Raw genomic sequence first — 21,182 nt, 5'->3', positions numbered from 1 at the left:
TAACAAGTCCTGGGATCAACTCCCTAGACAGTTTTCACAAATGGTATTTACCATCTTTCCATCAACTCATTACCCCACCTCACTGCTGTGTTCTCTCATTACTGGTAAAGGCTGCCATAAAGAAATAGGTCTGTGCATTCTCCAAACAGGTCATGGTTTTGGATCTATCACATATGCTCCTAAGCCTTCTGGGGAGTTTTGTTACTAAAATTGTACAAATTCTAACTATAAGGTTTCCCAAATTTTAAACGTCTCCAGTAGAAACTTAGCCTCACATTTCACCAAGCCACATGCCAATTGTGGGTATTCCTGATCCACCGTAATTATGTTCCCATTGTGGTGATTTTCTGCTTCTTTCCTACACCCACTTGCCCTTCTCCATGTGTATTTGCATGATACTTTCAGTGGTTCTGCCCAAAGATGACCTCAGCATGTGGGCATTGCCTGAAAATGTTGTTTAAATTAGGAAACCCTGTCAGCCGATCATTACATATGAACACGTTTATGGTATTTATCACTATCATATTTTATCCTTATAGACTCAACCTTATAGAATATAAGTTACTTGAAGACAGGGAGTTTTGTTTCCTGCTAATATCAGTGATTAGAATAGATTCTGACTGGTAGAATGACTGAATGCATTTTATCTGTCCAAAGTAGAAAGTTACTGCAGCGTATACACTCAGAGACTAATAGTTCACATACTCAAGTAAACATGTTATTCCATTTATGGCACCAAATTCCTTACTCCTGTAAGTCTCTACCCCAGCACCCTGAACATTTGTCATAAATTCTCACGCTATATTTTGTTTCATTCACATTGTGAGTTTTAGGCAACATGTGCCAAACAGCTCTAACCCATCTGTGAAGGATGATGCTTTTTGCAGCTTTTCTCAGCTACAAAATGTTAAATTCAAGATTCCCTCTCAAATGCTCCATTCTACTCTCAATACAAATATTAATCTTATTGGTCAGGTCAGACAGTCTTCATTTGTGAAGGACAGACCTCCTGGAAGTTAGTGGCTGAAACAACTAGGTGGTTTACCATTCTCACGTAACAGGAAGCCCAGAGATGCAGGTTGGGATGGGACGGGTCCCCTGGGCAGTCCTCTGCCTGCTCCACCGCCCTTAGCACTCAGCACTCTCTCTCCCGACAGCAGGATGGCCGCTGTAGGACCAAGAAGGATGAATGGGGAGGGGCAAAGGCCTTTTATTAGGTTTTGTCTTATTTACCTGGATATAATCCCAGGAGGGGTTTTTTCCCCCAATTAGCGACACATTTTAATAATGCAATTTTATAAGAATATTAGGGGGCAGTTGGGTGGCTCAGTCAGTTGAGCATCACTCTTGATTTTTGCTCAGGCCAACATCCCAGGGACTTGGGATCGAGCCTGTGTCAGCTCTGCACTGAGAGTGAAACCTGCTTAAGATTCTCTGCCTCTCCCTCTGTCCCTGCCTCCCACTTGTTTGTACTCTCTCTCTCTCTCTCTCTAATTAATTAAGTATATTGGGGAATTTTCAAACTTCATATTCATGCCTAAACAACAGAAGGTAAAAGAAAAAGATGGTAAAGAAAACATTTTGCAGAACAAATTTAAACATACTCCTTATTAATATTAAAGATCAAGGTTGTCAAGGAGAACTGTGGATGAGACAGATTTCATCACCAGACTTTGTTCTTTATCCTCAGTGTGTAATATTGCATGCAACCCATGAACAGTGTCATAGGTGTTCCAAATGTGTCAAAATTATTAGTCCTTAGTGTTTTCTAACTTACAGATTTATTTCCTTTGAAATTTATTAATTTTAAGTTAATTTTATTTACCTGCATCTAACACTAATTTGCAAAGTTTCAATACAGATATTCTGATCCTAGTACTTTTTTAAAAAGTTTCTGGGGCGCCTGGGTGGCGCAGTCGGTTAAGCGTCCGACTTCAGCCAGGTCACGATCTCGCGGTGCGTGAGTTCGAGCCCCGCGTCAGGCTCTGGGCTGATGGCTCAGAGCCTGGAGCCTGTTTCCGATTCTGTGCCTCCCTCTCTCTCTGCCCCTCCCCCGTTCATGCTCTGTCTCTCTCTGTCCCAAAAATAAATAAACATTGAAAAAAAAAATTAAAAAAAAAAAAAAGTTTCTTAAAGTTTGTTTATTTTTCCATACTCAGTGTGGAGCCCAACCCGGGGCTCAAACCCATGAATCATGAAATCATGCCCTGAACAAAAAATCAAGAGTTGGACTCTTAGCTGACTGAGCCACTCAGGCACTCTCTGATTCTAGCATCTTGCTAGAAAAATGATAGGACTGATTTTGAGATTCAATTCATTCTAACCTCCCTTAAAGTGAACGATCTACAAAAGGTTTGTAGTTGGGAAATACTGTATCATTTCTGAATGTATTTTAATATCAGGCTATAACTTAATAAAAAAAAATCCTGACATCATAACAAGTCTAAAAATACCTTAAGTAACTGATCTAAACAGTGTATCATAACCCTTTTCCACAGTCATATTGTGTGGTGGCGGCTACATATACAGCTGGAAAAAGAAGGTAGTAGTTAGCATGAGGAAGATTGTGGTCTTTCCCAACCAAGTCAGTCAGGAGTAAACATTCAGTTTTATAGAAAAGAGTCTGACTCTATTCTTGATGGCCGACTAATGATACCTGTGAAGCGTCATTACCTCTTACTATTCTGCTCATCTGGGCAGGGCAAGCTAATAATAAAGCCCGAGAGGCCCTTCCCTTGGCAGTAGTTCTAAGTTCACAGTGTCAATGAGTACCATCACCCCGGCCCCACACAGGATGCATCGTAACAAAGTAGTCACCATTGCCTGCTTTCTCTAGCCATTTTCAGAACTTGAGAAGTCTGCCCTGCTCTCCCGAGAAAGCGTCATTATATAACCAACATTCTCCGAACACTTGAGTGACATCCAAACATCCTGTCCCAGTGGAGTAAGCACAAATGCAAACAAAAGCAAAAAATGTTTTAGAGGGTAAATATGTGAGATTTCTAGTTACCAAACAAGATTCCCATTGTGTTGTTCATTCTTGAGAGTAAACTCATGAAGATTTATCTTTTCAAATTATTCCCTGAGCACTCCAGCACAAAATATAGATTGTGTTACCTTTATCCTTACTCCTCAAATTTTCCTTCAGTTCCTAATACTTTTCATATGCTTGCTCTTTTTCTAATTTCATTTAATGTAAATTTCACTTAATGCAAACCATGGGTCTCATTTCAGCACAAAAGGCAGGCAGAAATAGAATCATGGTCTGTATTCATGAATGGGGATGCAAATTGTGATGGGTGAGAGTTTGAAACTGCATTGCTATGGTATTTTCATTAGAACCACAAAAATACTTGGGATGTGCTATGGGTGGGTAACTCTGAAATTCAACATATATTTCCAAAACTGTAGGTTTGAATATAACATGAAAAAAAATTGTTATGGATGACATTCAACCTAAGAGTCTAAGGATGTTTTATTAGTGTTCATTATGAAATGCCCCAAAGAAGTGTGATGCACTTGGGATAATAAAAGGAACAGGATTCATTCAGGGTTACATAAAAGCTTATATTTTACTTACTTAGATATGGGAAATAGGGTACCCTAAATAAAATGGTATGAAAATGCATTTTAAGTGGCCAAATTTGGGTCTTTCACAAGCATACTCTTGGGTTATTTATTTACTTATTGTTTTTTAGAAAGAGCATGAGTAGGCAAGAGGGACAGAGAGAGAGAGAGAAAATTGTAAGCAGATTCTACACTCAAGAGGAAAGCCCAAAATAGAGGTTGATCCCATGACCCTGAGCAGAAATTGAGGCAGATACTAAACATACTGATCCACCTATGTGCCCCTACTTTGGTTCTTTTGATTTAAATGTCCTCTAGAACTTTCTCTTCAGTTTCCAAAATTAAGACTAATTTTTACTCATCCATGATATATAATAGCTATTACGTTTCAAAAGAGGGAGAGACCATCATTCCCCCTCCATTTTCTCTAACATAGATACCATCCTTAATAACCCCTCATTCCCACATGAAAATATCATTGTCTCAATGTCTCAGTCTAGTGTTTCACGATCACATATTTGATAGCATAACCCTTTCATATAGTTATCAACCAAGGCTCTCAATCATACCAACAAATCCAGAGAAGGGGCTGTGACCACAGAAAACATGGTAATTTACATAATAGCTTTTAGATTTATTCCTGGTCACTCCTTATGCTCCAAAATATATACTATTCTAGACCTTAAAACCAGCATCCTAGTTTTTCCAGGGTATATAGGTATGACTAAGCCCCACCTAATAAAAGAGGTTCCTTTCATACTTTCTCTGAGACCACCACGATGGTTGACAAATGAAACACATGTAATGAAAGTATAACATCAGTGGATTCCAAACTTATTGTAAGTTATCAGTAATAATGTAGCATCAAGAAACCTTAAATAACTGAGTGAAAAAACGTCATAGAGGTTCCTGGCTGGCTCAGATGGAAAAGCATGACTCTTGCTCTCAGGGTTGTGACTTTGAGCCCCACGTTGGGTGTAGAGAGGTAAATAAAATCTTTACAAAATATCTAAACAGAAGACGATTAGGTCTTTCCACAGATCTACTTGTTCCATTGACATACATTATCTCATGAGTTTTAAATAATTTTTGTTTTCTGTGGAATTTAATACCTAAGAATAGTTAATCCTCAAAACAGATCTAGTTCCCTCTAGTGTGAATTCTTTAATTGCAATCTACTGAGAGAACTGGCTTAAAGAAATTATCGCCTTCATTACATGTGTAATGTTTCTGTCCAGGATAAATTCTTAGGTGCTTCCTGAGGTAAAGACCTTGACATATTTGTATGGCTTCCATGTTATGTGAATGCTTTCAAGACCACAAAGCAGAGTTGTACATTTTTTTTATAACTGCAAGTCAGTACCTCTTAATCCCATTCATCTATTTTACCCCCCTCCCCAATTTATACATTTTTTAAACCTGATCACACTCATTACATTTGTAAGAATTCTCTGGTAAAATTTATGTTCCACAAGGTGTAACAAGCTTTGGATAAGCCTTGCCATACATTTCTTCAGTGTGCTTCCTTTCAGAGATTTGTATTCTGATATCAGGTGAAGTGTGAACCCTGGTTACTAGCTTTCCCAAATATGTTAGTTTCATATGGTTCCTCTCCGTGATGGAATCTCTGATGTTAAGTAAGTGTTGAATACTTGCTCATATTATTTGCAAGGTTTCTTTTTCCTACGAGTTCTTTGATGATCTCCAAAGCTTGAGCTTTGAATAAAAGCACTGCAACACATATTAGGTTTATACTGTTTCTTTTCATTATGTATTTTCTGATGCCTGGTAAGTTTTGCAAATTGGGTAAAAGCTTTGTCACACTCATTACACTTATAAGGTTTCTCCCCGGTATGGATTTTCTTATGCTGAGTAAGATGTGAACGCTCCGTAAATGCTTTGCCACATTCAATACATTTGTATGGTTTCTCTCCAGTATGAGTTCTCTCATGACCCCAAAGGTGTGAACGTTTGATAAAAGCCTTATCACATTTATTACATCTATAAGGTTTTTCTCCTGTATGAATTCTCTGATGTTCCATAAGGCTTGAACTTTGGATAAAAGCCTTGCCACACACATTACATTTGTGTGGTTTCTCTCCAGTGTGTATTTTCTGATGCCTAGTAAGGTTTGCAAATTGGGTAAACGCTTTGCCACACTCATTACATTTATAAGGTTTCTCTCCAGTATGGATTTTTCTATGCTGAGTAAGATTTGAGCGCTCAGCAAAGGCTTTGCCACACTCACTACATTTGTAAGGTTTCTCTCCAGTATGAGTTCGTTCATGACCCCAGAGGTGTGAACGTCTGATAAAAGCTTTATCACATTTATTACATTTATACGGTTTTTCTCCTGTATGAATCCTCTGATGTTCTACAAGGCTAGAACTCTGGATAAAAGCCTTGCCACATACATCACATTTGTGTGGCTTCTCTCCAGGATGTGTATTCTGATGTCTAATGAGGTGAGAGCACTGTTTAAAAGCTTTGCCACACTCATTACATTTGTAAGGTTTCTCTCCAGTATGGATTTTTTTATGTTGAGTAAGGCTTGAACGCTCAGCAAAGGCTTTGCTGCATTCATTACATTTGTAAGGTTTCTCCCCAGTATGAATTCTCTCATGACTCCAAAGGTGTGAACGTTGGATAAAAGCCTTACCACATTCATTACATTTGTAAGGTTTCTCCCCAGTATGCATTCTCTGATGATTTGCAAGGTTTGAATTTTGACTACAGACCTTGCCACATATGTTACATTTATATGGTTTCTCTCCTGTATGGATTCTTTGATGCCTAGTGAGGTTCGAACATTGGTTAAACGCTTTGCCACACTCATCACATTTATAAGGTTTCTCTCCAGTATGGATTTTCTTATGTTGAGTAAGATGTGAGTGCTCCGTAAAGGCTTTGCCACAGTCATTACATTTATAAGGTCTCTGTCCAGAATGAATTCTTTCATGACTCATGAGGTTTGAGCTTTTGCTAAAAACCTTCCCACATTCATTACATTTGTAAGATTTTCCTCTAGTGTGTGCTTTCCTGTCTTGTGCAGGTAACAAACGATATTTAAAAATCTTCCTAGACTTATTCCAAATGTTTTGGGTCCTGGGAGGAATTCTTTCAAGTGGTGAGACTGAGGAACCATTGCTGACAGACTTCTCAGTTGGATTACATTCATACATTTTCTCCTCACTGTGAAATCTCTGGAGTTCAGCCAGATGTGCCTGCAAACTTAATCCAATTCTATTTTCCAAGCAGTCTATGTACTGGTTTCCAGCACCACTTCTATTATTGTCCATTTTTAATACATTCCTTACAAATGGCTCATAATCCATGAAATACAGGTATGTATTATTTCTTACAGAAGCACACTGCTTTTGAGGAAGAGTGACTGAGGGCTGATTAAGTTTTTGATCTTTTCTCCATGTGACATTTTTGTTATGGGTCAAAGGCACTTCTTTGTAATTTCTTGCATCATGTCCCCAGTGATTTTCAAACTCATGCCTATTTTCCCAGACTCCCTTGAGATCAAAATCCTTGATGTCATGACTTTCATTTCTCTCCAATATCACTAAGTGGTAAAATTCTCCTTTATTAATGTCCTGTATTGGTGATAATTCCTTGATTGCAAATCCGGCAGAACTCCCTATCAAATAGAATTGGAAGGTAAATATTTTATACTAAATTCCATAATTAACACCAAAATATTATTTTATAATGAATACAGGAAGTTTCTCAAGCATAGACTTCAAACACTATTGTTATTTACAATGTTTTTAAGTTTTCTTTCTATAAATGTGGGGACAGTGCTTGTACTTGCACATCTATGGGAATATGATTGTGTTATAAGTTTAAAGCCTGATGTTAGAAAAAGGAACTGATTTAGCAACAGGCATAATAGTGACTCATTCTGTAAGAACTTATACTACGGGTATGAAGTAACAGTAGAAAACATTCAACAGGGAGACAGTATGGTATTATAAGAAGACTGTAGGCTTACATCTATTTCAGTATTTGCTCTAAAAATTATCAAACTAAATATCCCACGAATTCCTTTTCCAGGTATATAATCAAAAGAATTATATAATAGATACATGTTCCAGGAGACATGTACAAGAATTTTTTTTTTTTTAAGTTTATTCACTTAGAGAGCGAGAGCAAGCTTGTGAATACGGGAGGGGCAGGAAGAGAGAGAATATCAAGCAGTCTTCACACTGTAAGCACACTGCACAATGCCAGACTCGAAATCAGGAACTGTGAGATCATGACCTCAGACAAAATCCAGAGTCAAGACGCTTAACTGACTGAGACACACAAGCTCACAAAAATAATGTATCATTATTTAAAAACCTATGACAAATCAAGTTAATGATATCCCTCTGACTAAAGCAGTAACTTAAAAAAATACGTTCTCAAGATATCAAAAACACTCAGTTTAAAGAATGCCATAGGGGCGGCCTGGGTGGCTCAATCGTTCGAAGGTCCGACTTTGACTCATGTCATGATTGCATGGTTTTTAGTTTTGAAACCCATGTCGGGCTCTGTGCTGACAGCTCTGAGACTGGAGCCTACCTCGGATTCTCTCACTCTCTCTCTGTCCCTACCCAAATCATGCTCTCTCTCAAAAATGTTTTTTAAAAAAAGTCATAAATTTAACTGAGGTAAATATGTAACAATGAGTTATCACTACACATTTAGGTGAATGGCCAAAATCCAGAACACTAACACAAATACTAGTGAGAATGTGGACCAATAAGAATTCTCATTCATTGCTGGTGGGAATGCAAAATGGTGCACTAGTCTGGAAGACAGTTTGCACGTTCTTACAAAACTAAACATACTCTCAAATGTGATGTAGCAACTGCACTCCTTGGTATTTACACAAATAAGTTGAAATTTATGTCCACATAAAAACCTACACATGAAACAGAGAAATCCTAAAATATGTATGGAACCTCAAAAGACCCTGCAAAGTGAAAGCATCTTGAGAAAGAAGAACAAAGCTGGAGGCATCACATTCCCTGATTTCAACACCCTGATTACAAATCTGTGGTAATTAAAACAGTGTGGTATTAGCATAAATCTAATAGACACATAGATCACCAAAACAAAATAGAGCCCAGAAATAAACTCACACAGATGGTCACTTAATTTACAACAAAGGAGAAAAGACTATACAATGGGGAAAGCACAATCTCTTTAATAGATGGTTTGGGAAAACTGGACAGCCACAGGCAAAAGAGTGAAACTGGACCACTGTCTGACATCATACACGATAATTAACTCACAATGCATTAAAGACTTAAACTTAAGACCTTAAACCATAAAATTCCTATAAGATAGGGGTATAGGAAGAGCTCCTTGACACAGATCCCGGGAATGATGGTTTTGTTTTTGTTTTTTTGACTGTTGACACCAAAAGATAAATCAACAAAACCAAAAGTAAGTGGGACTACATCAAACTAAAAAGTGTCTGCACAGCAAAAGAACACCTTTTCAACAAAATACAAAGGGAACCTACTGAATAGGAGAAAATATTAGCAAATCATGTATCTGATAATGGACTGGTAATCTAAAATATTACCCAAAAATGCTCAAATAACCCAATTTAAGAAATGGGCAGAAGATCTGAATAGACATTTTCCAAAGACCTAGAGATGGCCAACAGGACCATGAAAAGATGCTCAACATCATTCATCATCAAGGAAATGCAAATCAAAATCACAATCAGGTTTCACTTCACACCTCTTAGAATGTCAATTATCAAAAAGACAAGAAATAAACAAGTGTTGGTGATGGGTGGAGAATTTGTGCACTATTGGTTGGAGCCAAAATTGGTGTGGCCACACACTACTGTGTGATCCACTAATTCTACTTCTGAGTAGTTATCTGAAGAAATCAAAATACTAACTCAAAAAGATAGAAACATTCTAATGTTCACTGCAGCATTATTTACAATAGCTGAGATACAGACACAATCTAAATGTCCATTTCTGGGTAAATAAAGATGTGTGTATATGACACATTATCCAGCCATAAAAAAGAGTAGAATCTTGCCATTTGTGACAAAAGGGACGGACCTTGAGGAAACTGTACCAAGTAGAATGAGTACAAGACCAAGACAGTATGATTTCTCTTATATGTGGAATCTTAAAAAAACAATACAACCCCTCTTAGAGAGAGCATATTTGTGGTTACTAGAGGCAGGAAGTTGAGGGGATGGTGGCACAAATGGGTGAAGGGATCAAAAGGGTGCAGAGATTACTTAAAAACAAAACAAAAATTGCTGCTGCGTCGAGTTCTTAAAACAACTCCCCCCTCCTGCAGGAAAAAAAAAAATATATATATATATACATACATATATATATGTATCAATATGGTACTTTCTGTATACTAAGAATACAATAAATATCTATGGAATAATACAGGTTTTTTCAATAGAAAAGCTAACTAGAGATATCAGTTAAGCTGTGCTATATGTAAATTACATCTAATTTTGGAATTTCACTTTTTGGAATTATCCACATCACGACTTCCTCCTAATTAATGCAAAAGCACCAGACCTCAAGAAGCCAGGATGGCCCAGGAAAGAAAGAGATAAACTTTAGCTCTACTTTATTAGACATTGATTACATTTTGTTTGTCTCCTTAGAAGTTCTCCCAAGGATACAAAATGGAAATGGAAAGTGAATAGGTCCTGGGGTCTGCACTACAGAGGCCTCAGCTTTGACCTGTATGGAATGAGAACCAAGAGAGATCAGGGAAAAGACTCCTTAGGGACAGCCATCCCAGTCCCTCTGAAAGCTCAGAACCAGTATGGTCAGAGAGGCCAGGTAACTGTGTTATAGGTTCTAAAAGTTGGAGTTTAACCTTGTACATATTTGACTTACTCATCTGAATAACAGAATGAGAAGTGTGTAGGGGGTGGCAGGGGATTTCCTTTGAAAGCTCCTAAGAAATAAACTTTTATTTTCCCACAGATCCTTCCCAAACAATGTTTACTGGAGCTGCTTACTCTGTGCCCATCTGAGCTCTGACTTGTGCTCACATCCCAACACATTCCCACCTGTCTGGATTTTCCCATATATTCAGTTCACTTTCCACAGTCCTGGGATCTTTCCTTTCTTTCAAAATGGAGATGATATTCAGCTCAAGAAGAGATTTCCATTTATAAAGAAAAACAGAACATGATCTGCTTTGCTCTTCAAGAATACATTCCCAGCTCTTTGTTCGCAAAGAAAAAACGACATTCATTTTATGTGGGTGTAAAACGTATTTCGAAAATTAATCAGCTAACTGCCAGAATGCTTAAGGATTATTGTAGGAATGCAGAGATCTGGTTCTTTTCCAAGAACGACTAACCAAAAGCACAAGGGTAAGACCACAGAATCAGATATTTATGAAAATTGACTATAAGGTTTCCTTTTTTCCCCCAACTTTAAATAACTTCTCTCTGAGCCTTATCTTTAAAGATGTCAATGAGAGTTGACTTTACTAAGAATTTAAGGGTTTTTAAATCCTATTTCCCAAACTCCCAGATTTTAAATTCTAGTTGGTTAACATATAGTATAATATTGGTTTCAGTAGTAATTAGTGATTCATCACTTACATATAACATCCAGTGCCTGTCATCACCTCCCAACTAAACATGCAGGAATGCAGAACTTCTGAAGAAAACGAAGTTAGAATCCATTTGCCACATTATGAAGTCTTTCCATTCTCAATCAAAACAGCTGCAATCACTCCCTTAAGAACAGGAATTTGAAACTCCTATGATCAAAACAGTGGCTCTCAGTAGAAAATGCAAAGACATAAAAAGTAATTACCGACTTCTGGAGGGAAGTTATCCTCACCCAGGGAGACCAGGTTCCTGTAGTTCTCCAACATCACATCCCTGTACAAGACCCTCTGAGCAGGGTCCAGGCATTCCCACTCCTCCTGAGAGAACTCTATGGCTACATCCCTGAATGTCAACCGTCCCTGAAAAGAAAAGACACTTCACCAAGTGGACAGGGAAAGTGTTCTTATTTGACACAAAATTAGAGAAGCAGAGATGTGTAAAGGCCGATTAGGCTGGAGTGAGTGTTCCCTTTCCGTGTAAAATAATTTTGATGAGCTACAGTTAACATAAAATTAGCCATTTTAAAGTACCATTCAGTGGCATTTAGTGCATTCACAATGTTGCACAAACATCACCTCTGTCTAGACTGAAAACATTTTCATCATCCCCAAAGGAAAGCCTTTACCCATTCACAGGTGCTTCCTATTGCCCAGTCCCTGGCAACCACTAATGCTTTGTCTCTATGGATTTATCGATTTTGGACTTTTCATGTGAATGGAATGGTATCAAAAATGTGACCTTTTGCATCTGCCTTCTTTCACTTAGAATAATGTTTGGGGTTCATCCATGATATAGTATGTATCAGTGGTACATTTCCTTTCTTCTGGCTGCAGAGTATTCCACTGCAGGACTAGACCATATTCACTCAACTACTGATGGGCATTTCGTTGTTATCAACTTTGGCTAGTATTAGTAAGTTGCTATGAACTTTCGAGTACAAGTAAGTGCTTAGATATTTGTTTTCAATTCTTTTGGTTATATAAATACCTAGAAGTGTAATTACTGGGTCACGTGGTTTAATTTTGTTAAGAATCTGCCACACTCTTTTCCACAGCAGCTACTTTCTAAGACGGTGTGTCATGATTCTAATTTCTCCACCTCTTTACAGACACTTTTTTTTGTTGTTGTTTTACAATAGTCATCCTAGTGGGTGTGAAATGATATCTCATTGTGGTTTTGATATGCATTTTACTAATGACTCCTTTCACTGAACATCTCTTCATGTGCTTATTTCCTTTGTGTATCTTCTATGGAGAAATGGCTATTAAAATCCTTTGACCATTTTTTAAGTTGGGTTCTTTGTATTTTGGTTGTTGATTTGTATATGTTCTTCATATATTGTACATGTTAATGTATAATGAAATGTATAAGGTATACGTTCTTATATTCTAGGTTCTAGACCCTTAGTAGATATGTGATTGGCAAATTATCTCCTCCCATTAAGTAAACCAATTCATTTATGTGATAATGTCCTTCAATGCACAGACATGATTAATTATGATGATGACCAATTTATCTACTTTGTCTTTTTCTCTTTTGCTTTTGGGGTCATGTGTAAACATCCACTGCCAACCCTAAGGTACTAAAGATTTACCCCTATGTTTTCACTTAAGACTTTTATAGTTTTAGCTCTTACATTTAATCGTTAATTCTGAATTGATTTCCTTATATGGCACAAGGTAGTTTCAATTTCATTCTCACACAACTAGTTGTACGATTTATAAGACTATTCTTTTTCCACTGTTTTTGACACACTTGTAAAAAAGCAATGGATTATAGACGTATGGGTTTATTTGTGGACACTCAGTTCTATCGCTTTGATCAATATTTCTAGCCTATGATGCAATTATACTTTTGATTACTCCAAGTTATTGTAGAAGGTTTGATGTCGGGAATTGTAGGTCCTCAAATTTTGTTCTTTCTCATGTTTATTTTGGTTATGTGGCATCCTTACCAATTCAATATGAGTTTTAGAATCAGGATTCCCATTTGGGCAAAAAACGCTGCTGGGATTTTGCTGAGGACTGTATTACTTTATACTGCTCTGAGGAGGACTCACATTTTACAGTCTTCCAATCCACAAACACTGGATATCTTGACATTTAAGTTTTCTTTAATTTTCCTCAGCAACTTTTTGGTTTTCACTGTATATAAATCTTCCATTTCCTCGGTTAAACTTATTCATTTCCTTGCTCTTGTAAATGGAATTGTTTACTTACTTTCCATTTGTTGATTGCTACTGTACAGAAGAAATACAACTAAATTTGAGTGTTGATATTGTATTTTGTAACTTCAATGAATTCATTCTAAGTCTAAGGATTCTTTATTTCTAAGTGGAAGATCATGTATACTATGAATAAAGATAGTTCGATTTCTTTTCCAATTTTGACATACTGTATTTATTTTTCTTCTGTGTTTTCTCTGGCTAGAACTTCCAGTAGTGTTGACATGTGGTGGCAAAATGAGTCACACTTGTTCTTGATATTAAGGGGAAGTTTTCAGCTTTTCATTGAGTATGAAGTTAGCCATGGAATTTTAATAATACACTTTTTCAGACTGAGCATGTTCCTTTCTACTCCTAATTTTTAGTTTTTGTTGGATGCAGTGTTCTGTATGTGTCTGCGGAGCCTAGCTGGTTTACAGCATTGCTCACTCTTTTCTTATTGATGGCTGGTTGTTCTATGCATTATTTAAAAAAAGGGAGCATTGAGGTCTCCAACTACTATAGAACCATCTCCTCAATGGTTGCTTCAAAAATTTGGGGGCTTTGCTTCCATGTACATATTGCTTATACTTGTTTTATCTTCCTGATGGATCAGCCCTTTTTTCAGTATAGGTCCTTCCACATCGTTGATAACAATTTTACAACTTAAACTCTATTTGGGCTGATATCTGTATAATTACCCAGCTAGGTTTCATTACTATCTGCATGGAGTATCTTTTTCCATCTTTCCACTTTCAACCTATTTGTGTACCTAAAGTAAGCCTTGGAGCACCTGGGTGGCTGAGTCGCTTAAGCATATGACTCTCGATTTCAGTTCAGGTCATGATCTCACAGTTCATGAGTTCAATCCCTGCATTTGGTTCTGTGCTGACAGTGTGAAGACTGCTTAAGATTCTCTCTCTCCTTGTCTCAGCCACTCCCTCACTCAACCTCTCTCTCAAAATAAAAATAAAGACTTTAAAAAAGTGAACCTTTTATAGACATAGAGTGGAATCATTTTTAAAACTCAATTCCTTTGTCTTTTATTAAAGAGTTTAATCTATGCATATTTTAAATTACAACTGGTAAGAAATACTTCTGACATCTGCTGTTTGTATGTCTATTTTCTTTCATAATTCCTCCTTTCTTTTGGTGTCTATTGTGTGCGTAACATTTTGATTGCCTTTGTATTTATTTTTGTCTATTTTCGAGTTATTTTTTGAGTGGATATCCTGGGAACTACAGTTTACAGTTTAGTTGATATTAACTTAGCTTTAATAGCATACAACAACTGCTGCTATACAGTCTCCCTTTATGTTACTGTCAAAACTACTTTATAACAAATGAACAGATGTTTCACTCACTCAAAGTCAGGTTTGCTTATTGTTTTACACATTTGTCTTTTAAGACACATAGGAAAAAATGACTTAGAAAACAAATATATAATACTGGCTTTTGTATTTACTTACATAGTTACCTTTACTAGTGTTCTTTATTATTAGTGATGTACCACTAATTACTACCCATTTCAGCCTGAAGAACTCCATTTGGTATTTCACGTAGGCTGAGTCTGTAAGTGTGAACTCCACCTGCTTTTGTTCATGTAGGAGGCTCTTAATTACGCTATCAATTTTAAAGCATAGTTTGCCTGATAACGAATTCCTCATAGATTTTTTTTTTAATCTTTCAAATTTTAAATACGTCATGAGAATGCTTCCTGGCCTCCACAGTTTCTGATGAGAAACAGGCCATTAAACGTATTCAGAATCCCTGTATGCGAGAAGTTTTTCTGTCTTGCTGCTTTCCACGTTCTCTTTTTTGTCTTATAAAATTTGACTGATTATGTGACTGCCAGGGATCTCGGTGCACCTGTCAGAGCTGAAGTTCATTGAGTTTTTTGAATATGTAGGTTGTTTTTGATACAATTAGGTTTTCAGGTCTTATTTCTTTTTTTTTTTTTTTTTTCCCTTAGGTCTTATTTCTTCAAATATTCTTTCTGTACCTTTTTTCTCTGTCCTTTTCTTCTGGGACTCCTATTATATGTATATAAGTATTCTTGATAGTATCATAAAGGTTTCTTAGTCTCTGGTCATTTTTCTTCTTTTTTTCCCCTTTTATTCAGCTTTTTTCCCCCTTTCTTCTGCTTGATAATTTCAGTTAATCGATGTTTAGGTTCACTGATTATTCTGATTGCCCATCTGCTAATGAACCCTCTAGTGAATTTCTAATTTTGGTGTTTATACTCTTTCAACTCTAGAATTTCTATTCCTTCCCTTTACTATAATTTGTCTCTTTACTGATATTTTCTATTTGTTGAAACACTGTTTCCCTACTTCTTAGTTCTCTTCCATGTTTTCCTTTAGCTGAGGATGTTCAAGACAGTTGATTTAAAATCTTTATTTAGTAAGTGGAACATCTCTGTCTCCTCAGAAAGACCATCATTAATCTGGTAATCATGCTTAAGGTGCAGAATCATAAGATATCTTTAGAAGTCTGTAGTGAAGTCGGCCTGCTCAGAAGCAGCAACCATGGCATTCTTTGTAACAGTAAGAAATTGTAAAGGACTCACATATCTTCACTTACAGAATGTTCCAATGAGGATCTAAAAAAAGCAGTTATCTCTATGTTTACTAACATGAAAACAACATCCAAACATAACATATGTAAACATTTCAAATTTGCAGAAAATGTGATAAAACATTTACAGAAAAATATTTTCTAAAATCACATTATAATATATAAATGCATTTTTAGAAGATCTGCACTAAAGAGAACACCACTTCCTGATGAAGACAATCATTGATGGTGGAAGATATGACAGCGAAGGAGGTATTTTACTTCTTAGTTTCCAGAATACATACCTGTGTGGAAATGAACCACAAAAATACATATTCTAGGGGAGTTTAATAGAAAAATATAAAAATAACAATATTTAACAATAATTTATAAAATGAAAATTGAGCATCAGCCTCTCTGATGACAGAAAGTTCTGCTCCTATGTCTGGTTAAGTTATAAACATTTTTATCTAAAAGATGTATGGTGTAAGAGTTCCTAAAGGTACTCTTTTGAGATGGTCTTTTGAGATGGATGTGCTATAAATAATTCAAGGAACACTTAGTGTTAGAGAAATAGGTTGATTCTACACTTTAAAACTAATTATGTTGTATGGAAACCAATTTGACAATAAACTTCATGTATTAAAAAAAATAATAAAAAAACAAAACAAAAAAATAAAACTAATCATGTTAATTAAATAAAACACCCTCTCTATTCCTTATTCCTACTTTGAACTTCCCATTCTATTCCAAAATATTAATGTTTTGTAGTCAGAAGCACACTGATTCCCTTGTTTAACGTCAAACGGCATTATGAAATTGGACAAGCAAACTTCCCCCATTAGTTGTCTTATTTTTCAGGGTTTCTCAGGTACTTGTGCATGCTAACACATTACTTACATAATAGTAATCTCTTTAATTCTGGTTTATATGAGCTGAAGGGCATCCAGAAGGGGTCTGTGAAGAATCCTTACTGCCCAACCTCATGGACACCACAGAGCCTACTCCCCATCTCCAGTTCCTGCCTGCGGAGAAAATCCCTCACAGGATGACCACCTAAAAGGAGCGTCTTCCCAAGTGCCATGTCACTGGGTCACAGTGAGATGGAATCTACATGGAGATGAGAGGAAATAGGGAGAAGGCCGTGGGTGTCAGTAAATAATTCAGGCAGGATACTATGGAGACAGAGAAGATTAATGAGTCCAAAGTGTGACATTTTAGGAAAAAGAACAATCAGTGAAAAATATGACTTTTACCTGGAAAAGAGCCATTCCTCCTTTTTTCCCTCTTCTGGTCTTCTTTCTCAGGTAAGGTTATACTGTGTGGCAAAAGATATGTTGTTTAATGTTTGGAATCAACATAACCCCTTCCTCTGCCACAATACATAGAGAGAACCTCACTGTGGGAGAAAGAGTTCTTTGCTGCCCATTGCAACAGGAGGGATGCAGGGACAATAAAGTCTTATATGGAGTCCAACAGGTGCATTTTTCACCCATTCCTTCAGAAAGCCCTCCCCGCTGCTGAAACCAACACACTCCACAGTCTACGTTATCCCGGCACTTGACCAAAAGGAATTGCTTCATTCAAGTTCTTGGCTCCTCCCTAGGCAGCCAGCATCCAAGGAATGGTTGATGCAGGATACAGACGCCTGTCCATGCCATCAATTTGGAATAACTCTTAAGGGTCACCCCAGCTCCAGAGCTCCCTGGTAGCCATACTGAGAATCTAGATCTTTGTCTTGATGGTGATGGGAAGCCTGTAAAAGGGTTTAATGTCAAAAGATGACATGATCAAATGTTTAAGATTTAGCCAGGATACACAGAGAGGATGGAGCTGACAGAGGCATATCCCTGTCTCTAAGACTATGCTCCTGCCTCTTTCTTAGTAGTTTTCATTATTTTTGGAACTAGACCACACTGTAAACTCTAATGATAACTGCACACCCTCTCCTAGAAAATGGCCAAAGACAAACACACACCCAATTCTGAAAATCATTTCAGGGATCTTATTAGCCCAGGTTCAGAATTCTTGGCCTATCATCTCACGTTACAGGTGGGTGCACTCCAAAGGGGAGTAATTTGACCAAGTTAGCCTTACGAAATCTGAGTAGAGTGAGCAGAACTGTGTGTAAGTAAATTCTGAAAAGGTGGTCTGGACAGGTTTAAGTACAAAGGGCTTATCCTAATTCCAGATTACTGTTCATATTCCTGAACAAGAGAAGCTTCTCTTTCATGGGTTTAACCAAACCCAAGCATTTAATTCCTCTTTTCCAGAAAACCTATATGAAATTACAAATAGTTACTAGTCCTGGAAAACATGAAAAAGGGTCACCTGTGGGGATGAGCTCTGAGCAATCTCTGTATTATGAACAGATGAGCACTGCTGGAACAAAGTTCCATATCAATCCAGACCACCCTTCAACATCTGTACAGAGAAGGCAGAGGGGACTTGAGGGGAACATCTATTTAGTTGGAGATTTTGGCTCAGCATTTGGTAATTTAAAAGATACCTTAGGGGAAGAAGAGAACTGTTGAATATTAAATTAACTGGCTAAACTAGGTTTTGAGTGTTAAGAGATTATCAACATCCTTAACGGATGTGTAATGAAATACTATAAAGTTCTTTAACAGACATCCAGAATACTTCCAATATATGATAGGTTAGAAAGTAAAACTCATAATCTGAACAATAAAATTAAGAGGTAAAATAATTTGGAAATTAAAAAGATAGCCAATGGATTCTGAGATTAAAGATAAAACAAGTGTGGGGATAACATCAAGTTTAAAAAGAATGCCATGAGCCACAGAAAAAAAGGGGGACAGAAACAGTACTGTTAATAATGGCCACTGTATAAAGCACCATGTGGTTACAGAAAGTCTTCCCCATTGACTGACTGAGCTAGACCTCTGCCCTCTAGATGAGTAGGGGTTGCAAATGGAATTATCTTCCGATGCAATACTTAGAAAGTGCAGTTGCCTCAAACACCAGGTTTCACAACTCTCATTTTCTTCTGCACAACTGAAAAAATTTACCAAATTTTAGATTAACAAGATCATAGAGCCACAAATCAGTACTTCACAACTTACTATCTTCTGTACTCACTAGCGTTTGGGTCCCGTGCTTTGAGATCACTACATGTTTTGTTCTCTGAATAAGTCTCTCTGTGTCCTTGTTTCTCTTCTGTCCTTTAGTCCATTTCCGTTTCCCTCCCTCACTATTCCTCTTCCAAAAGTTTCACCCTACTCTGTGGCAGCCTTTGTTTGAATCCCCACCGTTCTTTCTCCCCACACTTTCCGATGACCCTCTAACTCCGCAGATTCCTGCGTCTTCCCCTGCCATCTCTGTCCCCACTATGCCCTCCCCGAGGCGGGGCGAAGGGCCTGCATCCACCTTCCTAGTGACGACTGTACCGGACGCGGTTGAGGGGAGGGGGGAGTTTCGGGAGTCAGAGAAAGGTTCTGAGCAGGAAGGCGACTGGCAAGGCGACTGGGGTCTGCAAGGGCCAGAGGCAGAAAGGCTTGGCCCGAACCTGCCTCAGAGTGATTTTAACCAGAAACGACGCGGACACCCGGGACCCGCACCGAGCGACTGGGATCGAAACGTTTTACGGTAACGCCGCGAAGGCGAAAGGGACGAACTCCCAGCGAGAGGGGTGAGAGGGTTCAAGGATTCTACCTTACCAGGCGATCCCCGAAATCTGGATGTGGAGGCGGGGACTAAGAACGCCTCCAGGGCAAGATACAGAAAAATGGAGACTCACTCCCGCCACCTCGATCGTTGCTCCGCGGGATCCACTTCCGGGTCTGCAGAAAGGCGCGCATGCGCGTGCGTCGAGACGAACGGGCGGGGCGATCTCGGGGTGGGGCCGAAGCTGTCTAGGAAGAGGCGGGTGCTGGCGGGGGCCTGGGCGAGCCGGGTCTCGTCTCCGGCACCGTCCTTCGCCTGGCATTTGGTCCTCTGTCCTGCAGACCGGCGGTTTCGGGTTCCGCTTTTGGATTCATTCCAATCTCGCTGGTGTCGTTCGCATCCAGCCTGGGTACAACGTTAGGGAAGGGTGGGCCGCTTCTGTTGGGAGTGGTGGTATTTGACAAGTTGATCTCAGTACCCTGGGAAACATTTGTAGCCAGCGGTGGAGACGCGCTCCGGCTAGTGAGGCGGAGCTGTGCGGGAACCTGTGACCTGGGGTCTTTGAGGGGCGACTGAGACTTGGACAGGGACAGCTCCTTATTTAATGCAGCAAAAGCCGGGGTGGTCAGTGTCGGTGATGGACGCTACATTGCGAAATGCAAAACTGTTCTGTGGACAATGTGCAGTTTGGTACTAACTCCCCATCAGAGCTTTGCACTGAATTGTCACTTCTGCTCCCCGTTTGCTGGACTGCCTTCCCTGGCGTTCACCGCTGGGCCCTGGGCTGTGGGGGGTGGAGGGCGGCTTGTTGTTTTAAAGGAACAAACATTTCTGCCTCTGTGGGTGCTCATCAATTTTCTCTCTTTGATATTCGAATCTACACCTCTCGAGATGAATTATAAATCCAAACGCCTTTCAGAACTACCAGATTGCACCTGTATATTGATTAAGCTCCTTAGTTGCCAAATATCATTGCAATTGCAATTTTTAAAAAACTTTGTTCTCAGTTACTTTAGAAGACTATTTTATGCTTGAAAATTAGATTTTTAAGAAAAGTTTACTCAGGGAGAAAGAAGCAAGTCTTACGAAGAATTTAACCTTGTTTTAATTATTTTTTACCCTATAGACTTTCCTTTTGTTTGACCTTTATCTTGCTGAGGGATTTAAAGAAAAGACCATTCATGGTCATTTTGATAGGAATTCCCATTTCCCAAATACCAAGCGTTAATGATGTGTCCCCACTTTAGTTTTTGCTGGTTATTAACTTTTCTTGTGCACTTTGGCATACTTCTCAATTTTTGACTTCACTGACCTAATAGTCTGTTAATAAAAAAACATCTCAGAAGGATAACCATACCCATTTTTGGTTTTTTTGTTTTTTTTTTTTTTAGAGTTTTTGTGCCTATTCTTCTTTGTTCATTATTCTGTTAGATTTTTGCAGTAACATTGTTAATTCGAAAAACTAACTGATGGTATCTGTATCATGATCCAATTAAATTTATAAATTAGCTTAAGGAAAATTGACCTTTTATAATATTTAGTTTTTCCACTCAAGAACATGATGTAAATTTACATTCATTTATTTCTACTTTCGTATATGTCAGGAAT

The 21,182-nt window shown here is 38.1% G+C and overlaps 2 protein-coding genes across 2 annotated transcripts in view; one reads left to right on the top strand and one right to left on the bottom strand.

The window, feature by feature from the left end:
• The window catches only part of LOC124510813 (zinc finger protein 160-like), a 339,108-nt gene that overhangs the window by 197,175 nt on the left and 120,751 nt on the right, over positions 1-21,182 (top strand). The window lies entirely within an intron of this gene.
• On the bottom strand, positions 4,173-19,721 carry LOC124510818 (zinc finger protein 677-like). Its single transcript, XM_047077479.1, has 4 exons — positions 19,628-19,721; positions 17,204-17,265; positions 11,394-11,547; positions 4,173-7,213 (listed from the first exon to the last, which is right to left on the bottom strand). Exons 2-4 carry the CDS (start codon positions 17,216-17,218, stop codon positions 5,229-5,231), a joined length of 2,154 nt encoding a protein of 717 aa, XP_046933435.1. The 5' UTR covers positions 17,219-17,265; positions 19,628-19,721; the 3' UTR covers positions 4,173-5,228.

This window comes from Lynx rufus, unplaced genomic scaffold, assembly GCF_022079265.1.
Source record: "Lynx rufus isolate CCGP_SWC_20201006 ecotype Redwood Valley unplaced genomic scaffold, mLynRuf1.p SCAF_16, whole genome shotgun sequence".
Classification (NCBI taxonomy): Eukaryota; Metazoa; Chordata; class Mammalia; order Carnivora; family Felidae; genus Lynx; species Lynx rufus.
The sequence above is the reverse complement of the archived record's forward strand: the minus strand, read 5'-3'. Positions and strand labels throughout refer to the sequence as shown.

Coding starts and splice junctions, on each gene's coding strand:
- LOC124510818 (XM_047077479.1), bottom strand. Junction 7,214..11,393: donor TAACTTCCCTCCAGAAGTCG/GTAATTACTTTT, acceptor TCTATTTGATAG/GGAGTTCTGCCGGATTTGCA.